Genomic DNA, 19,873 nt, shown 5'->3' on the forward strand with positions numbered 1-19,873 from the left:
TTGCGTCCTTCCTGTCACAATCCTGTGTGGGACACAATTCATGTTGCGAAACATCTTATCCTGACCACTCTCACAGTGCTTATCATTGCCGCTCCGATGTCTAGAATATCTATACAAGAATAAACGTTACGAATATAATGCCAGCCTATAATCTTGATCTTGTTAGTCTATTCGTTCCAGGTTGACAGGTATGACGAATAGCTGTCATCGATTCTTGCACGTTGTCTGTTTCAGGGTCAGACAGAGAAGCAAAAGCCGCACTAAGTCATCCACCGGAACATTTGAAGATAGCACACCGATGCCAACCATTGATAAGCAATGCAGTGCACTCCTTCATGCCTTTTGGAGCAAGGTGAGAAGTGACAGTAATAGCAGCAATCTTTGATTCTGATTGTGGTCGACTTGGAAGGCACAAGTTTCTATAACCTTCTCATAGTATCGGGAGCACCTTTGGAGTCAATTTGGCTGACTCAAACATTAACTTTTCCACTTGTAAGAGTACTGTCAAAAACAGCAGTTAGTTTGGCACCTATCAAGAGTAAACTTTGAGACTAGATCAATATAATATCACAATGGAGAGAATCTCATTTTAGGTCACGGTGGCCACAGGTTAGGATCAATGATGTGAACAATGGTTACCGTTTCATCAAATGATCATCAACATAGATTATGGTATTTAGTCTAGCAGTATGCTTGCCTTGAGAAATGACCCAATCACTAATGCCCCAACTTAGAGAAATATGGGTACAGACACCTTTCTCAGAAATGCTATCTTGTCTCTCAATAGTGCTCGACTGGTGAATGTGAGTAACAATTACTTCAATGTAACGACGTTGTGCTGAACGTAGGCTCTATTTAGTATATTGACAGTGTGTCTGTCTACCTAATAAAATTACCCTCCATTAACGAAGTGTCTTGAAGTCATGTCTGTTACACTGCTTGTAAGCAATCATGTGGTTAATGCGTGCTAAGCTCTGCTTAGCTTTGCTTATTTAGGCCTATGACTTCCTGCTGACCTTCATTGATGAAGTATGTAATTGAAGCCTACAGGTTTCATCTGCAACAATCTGAATAAGTCACTGTTATAGGTCCGGCTTATCTGGCCAGCAAAGTGGAACATGGGTAAAGTCATGTTCTTTCTCACTCGGTACCCAGTGTTCTTGGAAGTTATATCTATTCTTATCCGTCAGTGACGTTTACAACTTTGTGTTTGTTACTTGCCTGCACACTGAGCATTTTCTTTGGTACTACTGTTCCACAGGCATTATGTACCCTAATTTTCGGCCCACTGTTTGTTTTTCCTTTTTCTGTGTAACTCCTATCCTGAAGTATTTTATTTCAGCTGTGCAAGCCAATTTATCAGGCAGGGGCTTGGGCAATGCTTATGGGAGTCATTGTTGCAGAAAGTGAGTTCTACCTTTGTCAAATGCAAAAATAAATCCATTGTACAAGTAATAATATTTTATTGAAGCTATAATGATGATGCGAGTGTATGCAATTTGGGGAGCAAAGAAGAATGTCCTTGTATTTCTGGTCATTCTCAACCTTGTATGTCCAAATTAGTCCTTCTTCTTTGCTGAGCTTGTGAGCGAATGGAACAGGTCATTATTGTCTTATCAGTAGTTATCTTACAGAGGTATCTACAATCACTGATTTGTGAGTGTGCTTTGTCAAGTCCATGCGTATTGCAGAGTTACATACCTGGAATAGTTACAATGTCTCCGTTCCCTGCATTAGTTCCCTGTTTCATCTTCTCAGCTGACAGGACTGTGTACATCGATTTTGTACTAATTATGGTTGAGGAATTTGGTGAGATTTGCTTTAATTATAGAGGATAGAGTGCAGCTAACACAAGTAATTAAAGTGGTGGTTATAATGACCGTCTGGAGATGTTTTACAGACTGTATGAGTTAGCCTCACTGCTTTATTGCCTTTCATTAACTATAGAATCAGGGAAGGAAAACAAAAGCTTATTGATGAAAGCTCTTTTTGAGGACGGCTTTCAGTATTTTATATGCTTGTTTGGTGAGGTTAGAACTATATGCTGTATTCATCCCTAGTCTTAATCAAGATCTTCCTTGCAGTGGTGTCCTCAGCAAATCTGCTTGTTGTCATATTAGCAACTGTAAGTACCTAATAATGATTCTATTCTTTCGTTTAACAATTCTGGACAATTACAGGTTGAACTCTCTGGACTACTACTAAGGTAAGAGGCAAACCACAAATCATATTTTCATTGTTCCTCTAACATTGCAAATTAGGTTTCAGCGTGCACTCCATGCTGTACTTACTGCTCGCATGCTCATGCATATTCGGGATGCTGTTGAACCCGTCACTTATTCTGACATATCTAACATGTCTTTCGGTGCTGATTTGAAAAAAAGGTCAGATTCCAAAACTGTCTCAAACATAGAGTTTGGAGAACCCGAGGCAACAAATTTCAGTAACCTCGTTGGTTCCGAGGTACAGATCCAACCTGAACAAAGTATCCTCCAGGTCAGTCCTTTAATAATGCTCTGTCAATCAAGGGTGATTGAAGAAGCAATATCATGTACAGTCTAGTTCACAGAGTGCTGTTCCGACTATAATAAGGCCAATCGTTGATTAGGAATTGCATCAAGTGGTCAAAGGACCTTCCTAATCCCATCAGCCCAGGTAGTGGGTGAACACAGTAGTTGTTCTGCTTAAGACCTGATCGCCGACTTGCAAACTGCTCGACAAGTGCTATTGTTTGTGTTGCTTCGTACAACCTCTTATCACAGTAAATTTCCAGTTAATTACTATTTATTCAATGACAGAACATTTGTAAATATACAACACTCAGAAAGCTGTCGCTCATCATGTTCCAAAGAGGATGTATGTTCATGGTAACGAACTCCGTGTTCGGAGTATGTTGATATGACTGTTGAATCGATGGATTTGAAACGCCCATGCTGCTCTGCGCCAAAGTGCGTGTGAGAAATGGCACATTTCGGTTAGGATGATCCCCTTTCCACCCAACTCGACGAGAGGCGTTTTCAGGACAACTAGTCCGGGAAATTCTCTTACAGAATGGATTCTCATTTCCCGACCTCTATAATGATTATACAAGGACATAAATCATTGATGCAAGACCAATCTATAATCTCGGGCTTATTGCGCGTCCCTCCGTTCCAAGGTAGTGAACGCAAGCCTCACGCACACCCTCCACCCATTCTTTCACATCGTCTTCATCATACGTGTTTATATCAGCATAGCTGATGAACGCAATGCGCCTCTTCGACATGAGTGCACCGAGATAAAGTTCTGACGGCCGGCAGCGCAAATGTACAGTTGAATTCAATATATGTAATAGCGGTTTTGGATACTGCGGTTATAACTTTAGATTAGCGGTGACAGAGAATAAGACTTTGTGAACGCACATCTCTGTCATGGGGAGTCTTGCGAATTGGATAATCGCGCGGTAGAATCAAGTCTCGCTAATGCCATGTCAACCAAAGGACCGGAAACGAGACGCAGAGGTGGAGACGGCATACATTACCAAGGCTTGATCCAATATTTGTGTATCTGAACGGCGAGTGATTGTAAGTACTTGGGGCATCATCAGACTGGTTTGCACGCCATGTTAATGCTGCTGCTCTCGCCAGGGACACGCGGTTCGGGACATTTGTGTTATGTATCTCGTAGAAGAGTGGGTGCCTTAGGAGTGCGTCGCTCTGGGCTTGTATGAAACGGACACGATAGAAATAGCGTTCCGGAGAAAGGAATAACGAAAAGGAAGGAAGGCTATCTTGCCCTGATCGTCTAGTGGCATAGTTTAACTCGCTGCTGGATTTCGAACTTGGAGTAGGCATGAATGGGAGCACGAAGGAGCTGAATGAAATAGCAAGGCAAATCTCGAATGCACCGCCTTTCTCATACCACGTGCGATCAAGATACGGGCGAAAGTTTATTGGACCACCGAAATACATAGGCTCTCTGCGGCGACGCTCCCACTCGTCGTCGCTGATGAGGGATTTACCAGATCCATCAAGTGTATTTCGTTTACTATGCAAAAGGCGGGACACTGAGACTTGACTTAGGACTGCTAGTGCATTGCCGAAGGTGACCCTTTGTGCCCGACAGGTGTTCATGACTTGGTTCGACATATCCTCGGAAAGCCATAGAACGATAGAGCGAGAGTGCGCTGGCTTTCCAGGATTTGTCCCCGGCCGAATGGGGAGCGTGTGTCCACCCTGGAAACGGTTCAGTATCACATCTATCACATCTTGGATTGAATTAACTACTTACAGTGTGTTTTGTTCTGCGAATATTCACAATGACTTTCGCGATTGCTTTCCTCCATTTCCTCCGTGTCGGACTGGCAGTAAGCATCGGATCCAAATCTTCGATGGGTACAATCATTGCCAGCCGATCCGCAAGAGGAAGGCCCTGGATGATTTCGCTCTTGTTTAAACTTGACAATTCCTGGAGATATTCTCGAATAATTGTAACACCAGCAACCCCATCTGTAATTGAGTGTAGTGCACAGACGAGGACATGATAAAGACGCGGTGCGTCCTCCTGCTTCACAACCAATAATTGTACAGTAAGGTCTTTCGAGACCGTCGGAGGACCATTAAGTAGTTCGTTTGTTAGACTTCTGATCCCTGCTGAGTCCTTGACTTCCGTGTAACGGACTTCTCCTTGGCGCTGCGAGCGTAACAAGGCTTCTTCCACGACAAATTCAACCGTATTGGAATCCGGAGATTCGTCGACCAATGCACCCAAGAGAGGGAAACGTTGCTTCATACGGAGCCATGCCCTCGTCACATTCGCTTCTTCGAACAAAGCTCTTTCGAAACCTTCCTCTGCCACAATCTCATCGTGGCTAATGGTGATCGCTGTTCCTGAGAATACGGAGTCCCAATAAAAGCCTAGTTCCGTATTCCCAAGAGGCCGACGATAGATGGACGTGTTAGGATATTCTTCTACCAGACGCCATCCGTGGGATGTATGGCCAGGCATGCTGGTATAGGAGGAGGTAAACCTCTCGATAAATGTCCTGTAACATGTCGAAGATGACTCGATATTTTTGAAGGCTTCTTTCCAACCTTGCCTTGGTCACCAGATCACTCGGGTAAAGCTACCCAAGTCCCATGCGCAAATGTTCCCAAGCGAAGGATGACTAAGCAGCTCGGTCTAATTCCGCTGCGCTGCCAAGAGCCAACCTCACCTTCCTACTGAACACATTTGAACAATACGAACTTTAGATCACAGTGTATTTCAAAATTATTGTTTTTGCTCATGGAAAGCATGTTTGACGAGGCAAGTCTGGAATGATTTAGGGTGACATTCGTTCATAAATAGACTATCAGAGATTATAGACCATTAGAACCCAATAACTCCACTGTTCCCTCATTTCCTCTGGGGTGCTGATGCTTCATATGAAACAAGTCATCTCTCAGTGGTTTTAAATATTCTCATTCCTTGTACTCGCAAAAAGTGCAAGGACCAAGCATGGGATGCGCAAACGTTCTGGATGAAATTCACACAATAAACGTTTTTCGTCGTCAAAACTTCTTTGTTACATCCCTCTTTAACACTACGAGTACTGAAATACAGACTTCCCTCTCGTAAGTATTGCATCAAACAAGTCATAAAAATACCCTCGATGATACCCCCAATAATACGACTCTCTGTGATACTTTGAGTGTAACAACTGGATCCATCCCCCTGCAAGTATAAAATCAACCAGTCCAAACAGGCTGATTATTGCAACATGTTAGTGAAGTAGTATGATATATTGATGTGTACTCACTGGTCCAGGCTGAGTGTAGTTGGTCGGAATAGCTAGAAGTCGCGTTTATCAGTTTCTTAAAGTGAGGAGGATGAGGTAGATGCAAACGGCTAGAAAAGAGGAGTGTTAGTTTCTTTTTAATTTTAATTTAATGATTACGTAATTACTAGTTGATATTAATTAATATGCCTGGTTCTATCCCATAGAAATGAATGTCAGTAACATTGTTTTGTGTTTAAAAGAGCTGAAATGGCACTGGAGACTCGGAGAGTATCTGCATGTATGCTCCGTCACGTGCATGCCGCGAGTCGCAATAGTCACGTGATAAAGCTCTCGCGCGTTCAGATTGAACCTCTCATGGTGCCATTTCATCTCTTCTCTGTTGAATCAAAATACACAACGTACCGTAGCCAGTGTATGCCCCAGGGAAGGCTACCGTTGGCCCAGGTGTTCCACTTCCACCATTTTCGACGTTTATTTGACCACAGGAAAGGTAGAATTGTGCACCACCATATGATTGCGCAACGTGCAGAGCAATGTTCTCCATGCGAAGAAGATATCTATTCATCTCTGTCATTTTCTCCCCTAGTTTAGTACTGACAAAATCTACCACTTACTGTCCAGATGGAAGAGCAGAGGGCAGAGTGAATGTCACTCCCGGTTGTCCTGTTATCATTTATGTTATTATTTGGAATTGTGGTCGTAGATTATTTCACATACCTTCTGCAGGGAATGTAATGCTTTTTCCACCGTCGGTAACTGCGGGGATCTCGTAGAGCTTGAACCATACTGCTCCATCTCCTGCCCAACCGTCCACATCTCCAGGAGCTTTTGCCTAAGGTGCATATTTGATGAGAGATAGACCAGTGTATTAATGCGTTAATTTCTCACAGCATAGACATTAACCACACTTGGGTGATACTCCGTCACTCATGATCCCGATTTGCTGTCCAGCACTGACAGTGATGGTCTCGGCCGTACCCGGTTCTGCAGTATCATAGCAGCGAATGTCCATCGAGGTGACGTCTGTGACTGGCGCTTGTGTGTTATAGTTGTTGGTCTGACGGACGTTCACCCACGCAGGTGTAGTCGTTCCATCCACAACAAGGGACGGGAAAGTGTCTAAGGAACAGAGAAAAGTTGACAGTCAGCAAGTTTGTACTCTTGTCAGGCCTGCAGTCGAGACTGGATTATCATACAGTGAGCAGCAGCCTGTGTGGCAAGAGCCCCGAGGGCAATCCAGAATTGAGCGAAGGACCTCATTGTGGACGTGTTCCTTGAGGGCTGGAAAGCTAGCTGCGACGCTCTTTATAGCTGTGTAGTATACTACTTTTCTAATTTTAACCACCAGAGCTTGCAATCTGTCGTCATATAATTAAATTATTGTTATGTTCAGAAGCATATGTCAGTGTTGTTTCTCGTGCCGAATGACTTGTAATAGATACGGTTTAGTGCAAGTGGAAATATCCGACATTTTATCGTGGACGAGTTTTTCCGAGAAAAGCTCCTAAAGCCCTAAAATATACAAAACAAAAAGTAAGTGTCCTCTTGAGAACTAATGACCCATATTCAAGTTGCGTTGTGGGAGTGTATCTTATATGTTGAATACCTGAATAAATGTTTAACTATTGAAGCCGTCTAGAGACTTGCAGGAAACCATTGCAGTGTGGGGGAGGTGCGGATCAGTGTATTGAGGCTAGACGGGAAATCCGAAGTATGCAATTGAACACTTGAATAGAAGACTACGTCTCCGCAGTCTTTGAAACATTCAAAATTAACCTATTTCTATTTCTATCCTTGCCGTTAAGCCACAGACTCCCGAAGTTTATGCTCCTGCTCCTGCATTGAGAGGAGTAAGCGGTAAAATGACCCATACAATTGGCTAAAAATAGGAAGCGCAAATACGCCATTTCGCAAGGCTTTGACTTGATTAAGAAGGCATGATTGTGCTGGCCGTGTGGCATTGGAATACCGACTGTGGTCGGATACAGGCATCCAGTTTCAGCAAATACTGCCGTCTTGGAGAATTTACAAATAGTTCCACATATGCTCACTTCATTAGAACGCAAATGGAGTTATAAGTAATCCATCCTTGCTATAAGAATTGATATTTGCCCTTGTATAAGCCGGAAAAGGTACAGGCATATGGAAATCTAGATCATAATCACACGAATTCGTAGTTCTACGTCGTTTCCCAGTTGATACTACAAGTATAGAATCCCAGCATCTCTTTCCCAAGGCAGTCATCAACCAGACCAGACAGGCTATGTATTGAATCATGTTAGTGAATATATACAAGCTCTAATTTCTGTTCACTTACGGGTCTAGGTTGAGTGTAGTTTGTCGGAATCCTGCAAATCACACTTGTTAGACTCTTGTAAAAGCAGAGAAAGAGGGAAAAGGACGTGCGGGTAGTAGATATTGATCAATAACCCTGCTTCTATTACGAGAAATAACCGTCAATAACGTTGTTTTGTGAAAAGCTGAAATGGCCCCAGCAAGAGTATTTAGCAAGCTAAGGGGAATAACCACGATGCGCGGCACATGCACATGTAATCATTAGATTACCGAAACCCATGGTACCCTTTCATCTCTTCTCTGTTGAAATAAAATCACACAACGTACCGTAGCCAGTGTATGCCCCAGGGAAGGCTACCATTGGACCAGGCGTACCGCTTCCACCATTTTCGACGTTGAGTTGACCACACGAAATGTAGAACTGCACACCGCCGTACGACGACGCAGAGTGAATGGCGATGTTCTCCATGCGCACCAAGTACCTAATAGATGTCACATTATTACCAATCTACCAAACGTTAGCTGCCAACGCTTACTGTCCGGATGGAAGGTTCTTCGGTAACGTGAAAGTAAATTGTGACTTGCCTGGAGGAGAATTCCGTTAGTTTACGATCCTGTTAGTGAGAAATGGAAACTAACCCATAGAGGGGAAAGTAATGGACTGCCCGCCGTTCGTGACTGGTGGCAGCTCATAGACCTTGAACCAGACATTGCCATCCCCGGCCCAACCATCAACGTCACCTGGAGCCCTTGCCTGACATAACAACTTCGTCAATACCTAACAATCCGACCTTTTCCTTTTTATGAACATTCACCATATAGATGTTCGTCGTGCTTTGATGGTAAACAGCCTGGTCGGCCACAATCCCTAATTCCTGTCCCGCAGATACAGTAACAGTGGTTGCTGTGCCAGGTTCTGAAGAGTCATAGCAGCGAAGGTCGATGGAATTAACGTCCGTAACCGGAGATTGAGAGTTGTAGTTATTTGTCCGACGGACGTTCAACCATGCCGGAGTGACTTGTCCATTTACGACAAGTGAAGGGAATGTGTCTGGATCAACATGGAACATGTTGCAATGGAAAACGGTGGAGATATGAAGAATCAACACTTAAACTACAAGAAAATTTACGAGCAGACGTACAGTGAGCTGAAACTTGCGATGCAAGTGCAGCTGCGCCGACAGCAAGCTGAGCGAAGGACCTCATGCAGGCGTGGTTTGCTGAGGACTGAGACATTACCAGTAGCTTTATATCCGCCATACGCAGTGGTATAATCATTTCTCTAGATCTGTTTGGTACAACGGTATCTGGTTCATCGCCATTTCTTCCAGCCCGTTCGAGACGCTGGACTTGCATGCCAAGCCGTCGATAATAATGTCATGTGTTCACGGATGTCAGCTTGTACTGAATGAGCTACAGGAGTCAGGGACAGTTCAGACAGAGGTATCCGACAAACCGACGAGAAAGGAGTCCGCTGGGAAGTGCCATTGTGATTTCGCAAAGCAATGGGCTACGAGAACGTCATTGTCCGCAAGATTAGAATTCATTGAAGATCCTATTCGCTTAAACAATATGATTCAGTGATTCTGAGATTACATTGTTATGGAAATGTCTATACCTTCGGCTGGATGCGCACCCACATGCTGTGACAGCCACGGTATTACACCGGATAATGCTCGTAGTCAGGATGAAAGGCGGGGTAAATGACTTGAGACTAAGCGGAATATTCAAGGAAGCAAACCATTAGAATAGACTGAGCCCGAATTAATTATGCGAAAAGCCCAGAACTTATACTTAATTACAGCAGTGAACGAGAGGTGGCCGAGCCGTGCGTGCCAGTTTCAACGTCACACGTTGCCGAGGTTTTTGCACTTTCCCCGCGTATGAACCCGCATTCGGGGAAATGCGAACGTTGAGTCCCATTTGCAAGTTTCCCAAATTGCAAGCTGTACATCCTGCGAATGAGGGTCCACGAGTAATTCTGGACAGGATCTACATCTACACAAGGAAAGACAGGCACGCACTAAGCATATGAACCCCGGCCATAAGCTTGAGGCTTATTTGATCGCCAATACCTTAAATCAATTCAAGTATCCCCTACTGGTTTTCCTTGTGCACGCCCGGCAAGTAAGGCCTCAGAGACACAAGCAAATTGGTTCGGCACACGTTCCAAGAGGTGACACTAGTACAAGTGTTTCACGCTAGCTGGTCGAGAAAAAAAACGATGTGCACCCGTTCAAAAGACCTGCACATAACAGCATGAAAAGTAGAACGTTACTTCGTGTCCATTAAATGATGCCATCCCGAGTAATGAGTGAGTGATAAACGTAAAGAACGAGAGCAACAGCTTGTGAACTAACTAGTCGGATTTCAAATTTAAATTCATTGCTTTGATGACGTAATAGTTCACGGACTCCCAAGAAGCCGTGCAGTCACTGCAGTGCGCAGGGCGCTCTGCGTCACTGAGATGGGGCATCAAAACACTCTGTGTCTCGAATGTCTACCAGGGTATCACACCATTGTCTCTAGTGTCCACCCGCGAAGAATCTCTGCAGGTCTGAGTCGTCATGGCGCGTGCCATTAAAGACCTAGCTACCAAGCATTATCCAGGGGACCCATTGAATGACACACTCGCGAAGCTCGCTCATCTCGATTTGACGGGCAGTGTTCGGTATGACCCCACGGTCATGCAGATGAATGGAGGATATAGCGACATATTTGTGGGAACTGCGGCCATTCCACTCAGAGGGACACCACCCTCGAACCGTGCACCAAGGCCTGAAATCAAAGTCAGTGTCAAACGGCTTCGTATACATATTCAGAAGGATAAGAGCTTCGAAAAGGTGAGCATTAAACAAGAAGACATCACTCTCATTGCAGAAATAAAGGTTTTCTTAGAGCCTTGCTAGAGAACTGTCTGTCTGGTCGAAACTTGATCATGCCAACATCTTACCTCTCCAAGGATTCATAATGGAAGGAAGCTATCCTCTAGTGATCGCTCAATGGATGGAAAATGGAACAGTGAGAGAATATCTTCAACGACAGCCAATGTGTGATATTAAAAGCATGGTTCGCTTTCAGTTTCCCCCTTCTCAAATTTTCTTTCTTAATGGATGTACACTAGGTAGTAGGAATTGCTCATGGAATCGGCTATCTGCATAAGAAGAATGTTGTACATTCTGATCTCAAAGCTGTAAAAATCATTCACCTACTTGATTGTCTGAATATTGACAATTCTCAAGGACAACGTCCTTGTTAATCATTTTGGTAGAACCTTAATATGCGACTTTGGCCTTTCTCGAATGTTATGTGCTTCGACGACCATCGGTGGAGCAGGTACTAGCAGTTTGAGCGGCACCGTGCGATGGATGGCGCGCGAGTTGATTGTCGACAGTGACGGACGTCATACAAAGGAGTCAGATGTCTGGGCTTTCGGCATGACTGTATTCGTAAGTTAATATCAAACCCATCTCTGTCCATACTCAATAACCTCTCATTCTGTCAGGAAATGCTCACAAGACAGCGTCCGTATCCAGATTGCAAGACCGATCCGAATGTCATTTTCGCGATTAGCAAGGGTGAACTACCTCCTCGGCCAGTTGAATACCATGACTGGACGCCGACAAATCAAGACTTGTGGGATATCTGCGAAAGTTGCTGGGTCTCACCACCAGAGCATCGGATAACGGCTTGGCGGATAATAGGCAGACTTAAGAATCCAAACTTCGGCTCAGATAGAACTAATCAAGGTAAGTCAGACCCAAGGATACGCACTTTACCCTCGTAACCCTTATCGCAGGTACCAGGGGGCGCGATCGTCAGAATGATTTACTCGCACCAGGAAACAAACCAGCAAGAAATTCTACGTCCAGAGAATCGCAGCGCACAAGCCGTTCTGACAACAGTCAAACAGGTCAAGGTACTGTGTCCTTCCAGAATTATGTGGTTGCCTTTCATCTTACATCTTATTGAAGAGCGCAAGGACAAATCACCAGATGTTGCTCACCCTCAACCTCCAACCATCAGTCCATTGCTCAGAGGGCGAGAATGCATGCACCTGGACTTTGCTTTTCATGCATACCTACCACAAATACCAAGCAACAATAACGATAAGAGTTCTCGTACATTCGTTGCAGCCCACAATGACCAACTCTTTCAAGCTGCAGTGGTTCCCGGAACGACAAATATGCGAATAACTTGCAAGGCGTTTGGTAAATTCGTAGATACCTGGGCAATTACCGTCAGATCGATCCGTCGCCCCATCACGATCGGACATGTGTTAAGTGCAATGCATCAGCACATGCAAACGAAGATGACGCATGAGGAATGGGCGAAATTGTCCGAACCTGAGGTGATTGAAGCAGGACAGGCGTATACTCGTCGATGTCGCGAGGCAGAGTTCGAGAAGATGCAAGGTGTGCGAAGGTTAGATCTTCTTGGAAAGAAACGCTTCTTTGGAGGATTGAAGAAAGCAAAAGGCGATGTTGATTATGAGTTAATACCTAGGTCAGAATAAAAACAATCCATGTTCATTGTTGGAAATTGGACGACGGGCCGAGAGGTGCAAAGAGGAAGATGCGTTAGTGAATAGATCGTACCAATGTATACGTAGTCTATGCAAAAGGATATCTGCTCATGTGTATCCGCACCTGCATCCGTAGAAGGAAGATAAGACGGACATTAATATTGCCTGTAAGCATTCGGACCTTGGTCATTAATAGAGGCTTATTTAACTGTTAGTACCTTCCATCCATTCATGCATCTCCACACTGACTACTTGTGCACGATCGGGACGTAAGGCCGCAGAGACACATGCAAATCGGTCCGGCGCACACTCAAAGCAGTAACACTAATACCGTGTTTCAGGCTAGGTGAGATTCACTAATATGCACCCGTTCAATACACCTGCGCACAGCAGCATGGGGCGTAAAACACCACTTTATGTGCATTAGATAGGACCGGTTTTCAAGTTTGGAAGCCTCCTGAGCAATGAACGGGCGATAAACGTAGCAAGTGAGAACAACCGTCATTGTCAATTGAACTGTCGAGTTTGGAAATTTAAAATTTTAATTTAGTCGGCGCCGATCACGGAATCAGCTTCGTGTCACCGACATTGACTGAGGTCATAGAAGCCAACCAACGAACCATGCCCGGTCCTCCGCTTTCTTTTCTTCTCCTTCCACATTATGCCAGACTCTGATTCCAAGCATAACACAGAACCTGAACCTGAATCGAAGCGTCCTGTAGATTCCAAGCCGAAAAATCTTACCGACTCCGATGTTAACAGACCTTCAGTTGTTTCTCGAGTGCTGAACGTGTTTCCTCCATGGGTTGGAGACAATTTACGCTCCCGTCGACAGACTAAGACTCTGATTCGCTGTTGGGTTTCAACTTTTGCTTCATTGGTTGTAATCCTTCCTACCAGATCGCTGATTGCTCTCGGGAATGTGTTCGTATTCGAATTTATGTAGCTTTCAACTGAAGCGCTAATTCTCCTGTTTAATTTTTAAGTGCATTCTTCTGTCTCTTGGGATCATTAATGATGCCTCCCAACATGCCCATACAGATGTTCTTCTACGTGAGTATTCATTTGATGTCTTGGAGTACGTGTGCATGTCCAACATCTCGATTCTCAAATAGGTTATCTCTCTTATTATCCTTGGTCAACTTCTCGGGTGGGCTTTAGGTGCGGCAGCAATGAAAGCAGCGATAGCCGCTCGAAGTGTCGTGCTTCTTCGCTCTAGCTACGAAATAGCACAGCAAACGTGCGTTCCTACTATTTTGTCAACTGTACCACCCCTTACACCCAACTGTAGAGCCGCGACTGCAGCAAACCCCGATGCTGCTTTTAGACTTGAAATATTCCAGGGCGTCTTTCTAGACCCTCGGTAAGATATACGTTGCCTCTCAGAAGGGTCTATACCTAGTACGCCGTTTTAGGTCGAGTGCGGTCTTCGGAGTAATGTTTGGGGTGTTCTCTTTTTTATTTGCTCTCGGCCGCGCCTATCGGCCACGCTTAATCTTGTTTTTCACGTTTGCTCAGATCTTCTTGGACATCTTCTGTGTGAGTATTCGACAGAATAGACCCGTTAAACATTTACTGAGACAGATGCATATCAGACGTTTGGACCGCTTTTCCCGAATACCCAATATACCATCCTTAGCTCGCTTTTGATATCTATGGGAGTGTACATGGCTATCGGTTTAGTGACGTGTGTGTTCATCTTTCCCGAAACCATGGCACATTCGTATTTGGTAAGCGGCGGCGTAACTTAAGGGACGGCGTTAATTCATTAACTCCTCGTTATAGGCACTAGTAACTAAGGCGTTGGGTGACTTGAAAAGATACGGAGAGTTGTATGGAACCGTGCTGGAATTGTCACCAGAAGAGATAGCCGATGATTCCGGTGGAATTGTTGGTCAGTGCGTGAGGCAACGACTGGGGTTGATTCTTACGATGCAGGCCTGTAGGTTTCAACAATTATCTACACTGACATAATTGCTGATCCTTTTATCAGTGAAACAGAAGAGCGCGTTGATAGATGCGGAATTTAGTTATGGTAAATTATTTTCCGAATAATGCTCTGTTCTAGCCTGATTTAGTATACGACAGGTCGCTGGAATGGTTCAGACGCAAAGTCAGTATCTGAATCCCGTTTTACTCTGTCGTAGCTAATATAATCAATCTAGGGACCTTGAAGAGCCTTTTCGCATCGTTGTTACCCGTATGGGTAATTTTTTTACCTTTCCAATGCTCCTGAGCAGAAATGTTCAGTCAATCTCTCGGGCGACCACGAATACCGGAGAGAATGATGGAGATACCACTGTTCTAGACCTGCGCAACCTTGATGGTATAGACGGGGATACCGAGCTCATTCGTCAGCTTAATTCTCGCCGAGATGCTGCAGAGGCAGAGAATAACGTGCGAATGTCGGACATAATCCCGCTCTTGTCCAAATCAACGGCCAACCTGCGTATGGCATGCTTAGACGCTCTTCAGGCTGCTCAGGAATTGATGGAGCAGATTAACAGCACGAGATGGAAGCGAAGTAGGCAGGTCCTTGCCGAGAAAGAAGCGACCTTGGATACTGCACTCGAGCGCTTACGAGCAAGCTCAGAGGCATACAAAGCAAAGGACCGATTTGCGATTATTGAGCCGTTTCTACCTCTGTTGCGCTCGGCCGACGAGGACCATCAACTGCGGAAAGCTCTTCCATTGAGACCATTGGTCATCGCGTCTTCATTCGCTGCCCAATTAGTCGTATCTATTGATGCACTCATTGACTTGTTCGGGCTCATTCAGAAGACTACCCATAAGCGACAGAGGGCAAGGTTGTGGGCGCCGAGTGGCCTAAGAGCAGTTGGGAACTTCATTCTACACAGAGAGAAGGGCAGTACAATGGAGGCAGCTCTTGGAGAAAACCCCCTACCAGAAGAGGAGGAGGAGGAGGAACAGGAGGAAAAACCTTTCAGTGAGTAAGCACTGTTGTGGAAAGAGCGAGGTCCTCTGACCATGCTTCTGTGAAGAACGTGATCCGGATAGCAGACCGCCGACAAATATTATCCAGAAGTGTATGAACGGTTTACACGACGTTTATAAGTGGACCAAATCGCCTCAAGCAATGGTAAGCAAAAAATCCCTCTCAAATATTTGCAATAACGAAATGTGTCGTTATTAGTTCGGAATGAAATATGCGATCGTGTCCGTCCTTCTTTGGCTCCCAGCTGTATTGCGCTCATCAGCGAGTAAGTCAACGCAGCGTTATGCGACTGGTCAATGCTAAACTTCTGTAATAGACTTTTATTACGTTGAGAAAGGCGTCTGGTAACCTAATCCTGTCTCAAGTGTTCAATTATACTCACAGATAACCAATTTTGTTAGGGGTCTTATCATGGCTCAGACAGCAATGAATGTGTATGCTGCAGATTCGTTTTATAGGTGAAGTCTCTGCTAAAAGGACTACCTACGTTCCTGCTAATTTAGTTTTCAGTATCGTAACGCGTAGCATCGGCACGTTCTTGGGGTTGGTCGTCGGTGAGTTGTGTTTGTCACGGGAGATGCGTCTTTTGATCATATTATTCCGGATAGGTCTGCTTGTGTGGTACATCGGCAAGTCACCTTAAATCCTCTTATCTATTGACACTGACCTGGAAGGTACCTAAAGGAAATGGCAATGGAAACGGAAATCCTTACGGTGTCGCGGCAGCATACGGCGTACTCGTCATTCCTGCGATGTTCGTTCGTATCAATGCTCCACCAGCTCTGTTGCAGCCTGTGATTATGTTCAATGTAAGCTTTATAAGTTCATCGAAATATTCATAGCTAATAGCCGATGTCGTTTAGGCGACACTGGCATTGATTGTCGGTTACAGTTGGATTGACGCAAATTTGAATGGTACGTCATACGTGGAAGTATATTTTTTACGAATTTTAAACTATTCAATATTAGTCGTTGGTAATCCGGGTATTGGTTGGCCTATTGCGTGGAAACGTTTCGTGCTTGTCATGATTGGTATGTACAACCAATCCGATAGAGCACTTCCTAATTAACCAGGATTCGCCAGGTGTCACTTGTGCATTTATCATGAGTAGTCTGCCCCCGATTTCAAGTCGCAAAGCAGTCCGGCTGAAGAACGCAAAATTTATCAGCGAGCTATCAAGCCTTTACTCGTCGCTCATGTCAATCTGGATTGCAGAGGAAGAGGCGGATTCCCGAAACGATGACGAGCGACCGGAGCAATCTCGAGAGATTGAGGCCGACGGTAAGTCGGTGCGTCCATCAATATCGGCGACCGTGAGGCCTGGATGGGCTACACCTATCCGGACGCGCATGCTGGCTCTGGAGGAACAGCTTCAGGCGTTACAGGTACAGACCGCTACTGCTAAATTTGAAGGAAATATTAGAGGAGCGTGGCCGGCAGAAGAGTATCACAAGTTACTGGAACAAGAAGGGACTATGCTATCGGCTCTCAAACAGGTGACACTATTCCCAAATCTCGCTTTGATTTCACTCTGACTTCGATGCGATTTAGCTGTTTAGTGCTTTACAGCATCTGGATCCCGTTTGGAGGGCATCCTTGAATCGCAGGACCATGGTGTTGAACCCAAATTTCGTATGCTTGAACTCGTCGTTTTCCACATTTCACCTTGACTAATCGGGGCGTTACTTGTTTAGATCACAGATGTCATGTCCACTTTTGCTCTCGTATCTCAATCGTTACGAAACGGAGAGCCGATACATCAAATCCTACCAACGTCGTTACTCGACAGACTATTATATCACCATACGCATGATGCTGTGGCACTGAGGGAGTACGCTGTGACGGAGAACGTTAGCTATTTCGAACGCGCAAGCTCGTTGGAGTTTATCTTTTTCTCTACTGGGATTACAGCAGTCTCTCAAGTTATAAGGGTAAGCATAGCATTTAACCTAATTGATCCTACTGGGTGACACAAAAATATCATTATTAGTCACTGGATGAGATGCACCAAATTACACGGAGACTGTGTGGAGAAGTACCTTTCCGTGGGTTCAGTGTGTGGAAGAACGATTATGACCGAGCTTTCCGATCTGTTTGAATCTGAATCGTCAGTTTGTTTGGGTTGAGTAATTAAATACTTCCTGCTTTCGTCTATTGCTTTGCCTCGATGTCTTGATTTGTATCTTTAGACAACCATTCATCGCAGTTCGATATTATGTTCCCAAGTATCTTCTCAATAACTTCAAAATAGCCCTTTCTTCTTGATAAAACGCACTGAATATTATAATGGTCCGTAACGACTGGAACATGTACAAAAATAGACTAGCGACATGAATGGAACAAGTATTAAATATCAACTCGTATGCGTTGAAGGATAGGAATAACCCGCTCCCATTCCTCGATGGCCTTGAACACACGCACCAGTCAGTTCAAGTTTGCACAGGAAAGGGCATGGGAATAGGGCTTACAGATTTATACATCTCGATCTGTCCATCTGCGAGAGACCCTAGCATCTCTTTCATCTCCGCTTCCTTCGCTCGTTGGAAGATGACTTGCTCTTTCAGCGTCTCGTCGCTGAAAGCTTCGGAGGTTTCGTGTGCCGTGCTTACTGCCTCTTGCAACTTCAAAGCCTATCAGCACAATGCGGTTCAAGTATAGCTCTGTACATACCTCTTTGATCTTCGAGTCTAACTTCTTCATACGTTCTACACGACTACGGTCGTCGTCTGCTCCTCGTAGAGCATCAACTCTGTCTCGTAAGTAGGCTCCTAGACCGAGGCCTGTGCTACCTGCTCGCCCAGCAATGACCGCAGATAATCTATCACGCTCAAGAGTGACGCCGGAGAGGTAGTTTGATAGTTCCTCGAAGTCCAACTGCTTTTGGTCACGTAGTCTTAACACTGCTCGGTGAGCATGTGAGTAAGCTATGAGTGAACGGAGTTGGGTGAGGAATGGGTCTGTCGTTGCTGTCGTCTTTCTTAATGTTAGACTAATAACGTCCCCAGTGTGCATTGTAGAAGCGTCTGCTCACCTGGTGTCTCAGCATTGCAGAAAACTCCAATAACGTGTTGGAGAAATGGTTAAGAGGGTCCGTGATCCCAGATTCCAAGAACCCAAGCCCCTGAACCGCAACAGCCAAGTCATGATAGTCGGAAGAAAGGTCTTCGCCAGAAGATTCAGGATTGCCATCTCTTTAGCCTCAGACAAACGACAAAACAAAATGTCGCGCATGGAGGCGCTTAATTTAAACAGGATTTACTCACCGCTTGTCCTAGAGCGTAATCTATTCCAAATTCGTTCCGAGGAATGGAGACCTTCTTCGGACTTGTCGACCCCGTCGCGCATTGCGAGGAAGCGTTCGTCGGGTTTGCGGAGTTTTGCGAAGGCGTTGAGGAGGGTGTCGGAGATGTTGTCGAGGACGCCTGAACTGGATTCGGGACCTGTTGGAGGGTGGGCTACGTGTTGGTGCATTGTTACGTGCTAAATGTCATATTAGTTGGTATTATGGCCAATAGCTAGTCGTGAATACGGACCCATTCCGTTGATTCAAAGAAAGCTCTGACGAGTGTACTGCGTTGTAGAGTCGGATGGCGAGCCAGGCGCTTGAGGAACAGTTCGAGGCTGGAACATAAAGGTCAAATATTAAACGACGTAATAAGTCATGATGTACGTACTCTTGTCGACGACGCTCAAGAAACTCCGGACTGAATCTGTCTCCAGTGACGTATTCTGAACGAACGTCAGATGCACTTTAACACGGGTTACATTAATTGTTTAAGCATACCAAGACGATGCTTCTCTGGCAGAGGTGGCACAACACATGCAGGGAAGTCCTTGGTGAGATGTTCCCTTAGGAAGACGAAGTCCTGGAAGCGTCTCCGGGCAGAGGGGTTGCGAGTCGAGAATATAGGGAGGTTGGTCTATATAAAAAGCAGTCAGTGATCTGCACCAATAAACAAATAAGAGCTTACCTTTGCAGATATAAGATACGAGACATAGGCATCTTTCGTCTCAGCAAGCTCCTTTATGGGGTCTAGGACACTTGGAATGAGGTAGCCCTCCCATTTGGGGTCATGAGGACCACGCTCTTGCGCAGCATCCTCTGGATCGGTGCTTTGCTTGAATCCTGGGCCAGTTGGTGGAGTCGGTGCTTCAGCGGTATGGTAGCCAGCAGACGGAGTCTCCCATGCGACGCTCTCGAAGACGTCCTCGTCGTCGCCGAGCATCGTTCGAGCAGCTTCGAGTGACGTCGGGTACAGACAAGAGACGCGTTCAGCAGGGGCTGAGCTACCTGTCGTACGTAAGCAAGGCCGTCGTGTTACAAACTCTCGTTTG

At 45.2% G+C, this 19,873-nt stretch overlaps 7 protein-coding genes across 7 annotated transcripts; 3 read left to right on the plus strand and 4 right to left on the minus strand.

Annotated features, from left to right (window-relative positions):
- Positions 1-335: 335 nt before the first annotated feature.
- Positions 336-2,641, plus strand: FOMMEDRAFT_27543 (uncharacterized protein; the record flags this gene model as incomplete). The annotated part of the gene is made up of 15 exons (XM_007265137.1): positions 336-352; positions 594-609; positions 735-803; positions 849-869; positions 912-941; positions 997-1,029; positions 1,089-1,185; positions 1,262-1,290; positions 1,343-1,406; positions 1,472-1,548; positions 1,635-1,656; positions 2,061-2,125; positions 2,181-2,206; positions 2,262-2,496; positions 2,609-2,641. 15 exons carry the CDS (start codon positions 336-338, stop codon positions 2,639-2,641), a joined length of 834 nt encoding a protein of 277 aa, XP_007265199.1.
- A 477-nt stretch (positions 2,642-3,118) lies between these two features.
- FOMMEDRAFT_105696 (uncharacterized protein) lies at positions 3,119-5,016 on the minus strand (the record flags this gene model as incomplete). The annotated part of the gene is made up of 4 exons (XM_007265138.1): positions 4,270-5,016; positions 3,516-4,214; positions 3,402-3,458; positions 3,119-3,346 (listed from the first exon to the last, which is right to left on the minus strand). The coding sequence occupies exons 1-4, from the start codon at positions 4,984-4,986 to the stop codon at positions 3,119-3,121; spliced, it is 1,701 nt and encodes a 566-aa protein (XP_007265200.1). The 5' UTR covers positions 4,987-5,016.
- A 692-nt stretch (positions 5,017-5,708) lies between these two features.
- Positions 5,709-7,021, minus strand: FOMMEDRAFT_154683 (glycoside hydrolase family 61 protein; the record flags this gene model as incomplete). Its single annotated transcript, XM_007265139.1, has 7 exons — positions 5,709-5,726; positions 5,780-5,811; positions 6,164-6,318; positions 6,376-6,424; positions 6,479-6,593; positions 6,681-6,880; positions 6,958-7,021. 7 exons carry the CDS (start codon positions 7,019-7,021, stop codon positions 5,709-5,711), a joined length of 633 nt encoding a protein of 210 aa, XP_007265201.1.
- A 983-nt stretch (positions 7,022-8,004) lies between these two features.
- On the minus strand, positions 8,005-9,262 carry FOMMEDRAFT_133033 (endoglucanase II; the record flags this gene model as incomplete). Its single annotated transcript, XM_007265140.1, has 8 exons — positions 8,005-8,022; positions 8,079-8,109; positions 8,168-8,198; positions 8,384-8,538; positions 8,593-8,641; positions 8,696-8,810; positions 8,872-9,107; positions 9,199-9,262. 8 exons carry the CDS (start codon positions 9,260-9,262, stop codon positions 8,005-8,007), a joined length of 699 nt encoding a protein of 232 aa, XP_007265202.1.
- A 1,264-nt stretch (positions 9,263-10,526) lies between these two features.
- On the plus strand, positions 10,527-12,689 carry FOMMEDRAFT_105705 (kinase-like protein). Its single transcript, XM_007265141.1, has 7 exons — positions 10,527-10,899; positions 10,955-11,125; positions 11,181-11,249; positions 11,299-11,505; positions 11,562-11,805; positions 11,856-11,975; positions 12,031-12,689. The coding sequence occupies exons 1-7, from the start codon at positions 10,624-10,626 to the stop codon at positions 12,570-12,572; spliced, it is 1,629 nt and encodes a 542-aa protein (XP_007265203.1). The 5' UTR covers positions 10,527-10,623; the 3' UTR covers positions 12,573-12,689.
- A 513-nt stretch (positions 12,690-13,202) lies between these two features.
- FOMMEDRAFT_133035 (uncharacterized protein) lies at positions 13,203-17,636 on the plus strand (the record flags this gene model as incomplete). The annotated part of the gene is made up of 24 exons (XM_007265142.1): positions 13,203-13,209; positions 13,250-13,505; positions 13,568-13,634; positions 13,697-13,821; positions 13,873-13,944; positions 13,997-14,120; positions 14,177-14,311; positions 14,367-14,523; positions 14,575-14,616; positions 14,670-14,694; positions 14,747-15,528; positions 15,584-15,681; positions 15,736-15,802; positions 15,854-15,881; positions 15,939-15,995; positions 16,048-16,091; positions 16,146-16,166; positions 16,222-16,346; positions 16,401-16,452; positions 16,507-16,569; positions 16,622-17,034; positions 17,090-17,170; positions 17,233-17,469; positions 17,529-17,636. The coding sequence occupies 24 exons, from the start codon at positions 13,203-13,205 to the stop codon at positions 17,634-17,636; spliced, it is 3,186 nt and encodes a 1,061-aa protein (XP_007265204.1).
- A 248-nt stretch (positions 17,637-17,884) lies between these two features.
- On the minus strand, positions 17,885-19,764 carry FOMMEDRAFT_82758 (lipid binding protein; the record flags this gene model as incomplete). The annotated part of the gene is made up of 9 exons (XM_007265143.1): positions 17,885-17,944; positions 18,007-18,159; positions 18,209-18,511; positions 18,570-18,727; positions 18,802-19,018; positions 19,072-19,159; positions 19,213-19,267; positions 19,323-19,458; positions 19,510-19,764. 9 exons carry the CDS (start codon positions 19,762-19,764, stop codon positions 17,885-17,887), a joined length of 1,425 nt encoding a protein of 474 aa, XP_007265205.1.
- Between the last annotated feature and the right edge of the window lie 109 nt (positions 19,765-19,873).

The sequence above is a fragment of the Fomitiporia mediterranea genome (assembly GCF_000271605.1).
Source record: "Fomitiporia mediterranea MF3/22 unplaced genomic scaffold FOMMEscaffold_5, whole genome shotgun sequence".
Taxonomy (NCBI): domain Eukaryota; kingdom Fungi; phylum Basidiomycota; class Agaricomycetes; order Hymenochaetales; family Hymenochaetaceae; genus Fomitiporia; species Fomitiporia mediterranea.

Excerpts from the sequence above, each read along its gene's own strand:
- FOMMEDRAFT_105705 (XM_007265141.1), top strand. The coding sequence starts at position 10,624 with ATGGCGCGTGCCATTAAAGACCTAGCTACCAAGCATTATCCAGGGGAC. Across the intron at positions 10,900-10,954 it reads AGGATAAGAGCTTCGAAAAG|AGCCTTGCTAGAGAACTGTC; the intron begins GTGAGCATTAAA and ends AGGTTTTCTTAG. Across the intron at positions 11,506-11,561 it reads CTTTCGGCATGACTGTATTC|GAAATGCTCACAAGACAGCG; the intron begins GTAAGTTAATAT and ends TCATTCTGTCAG.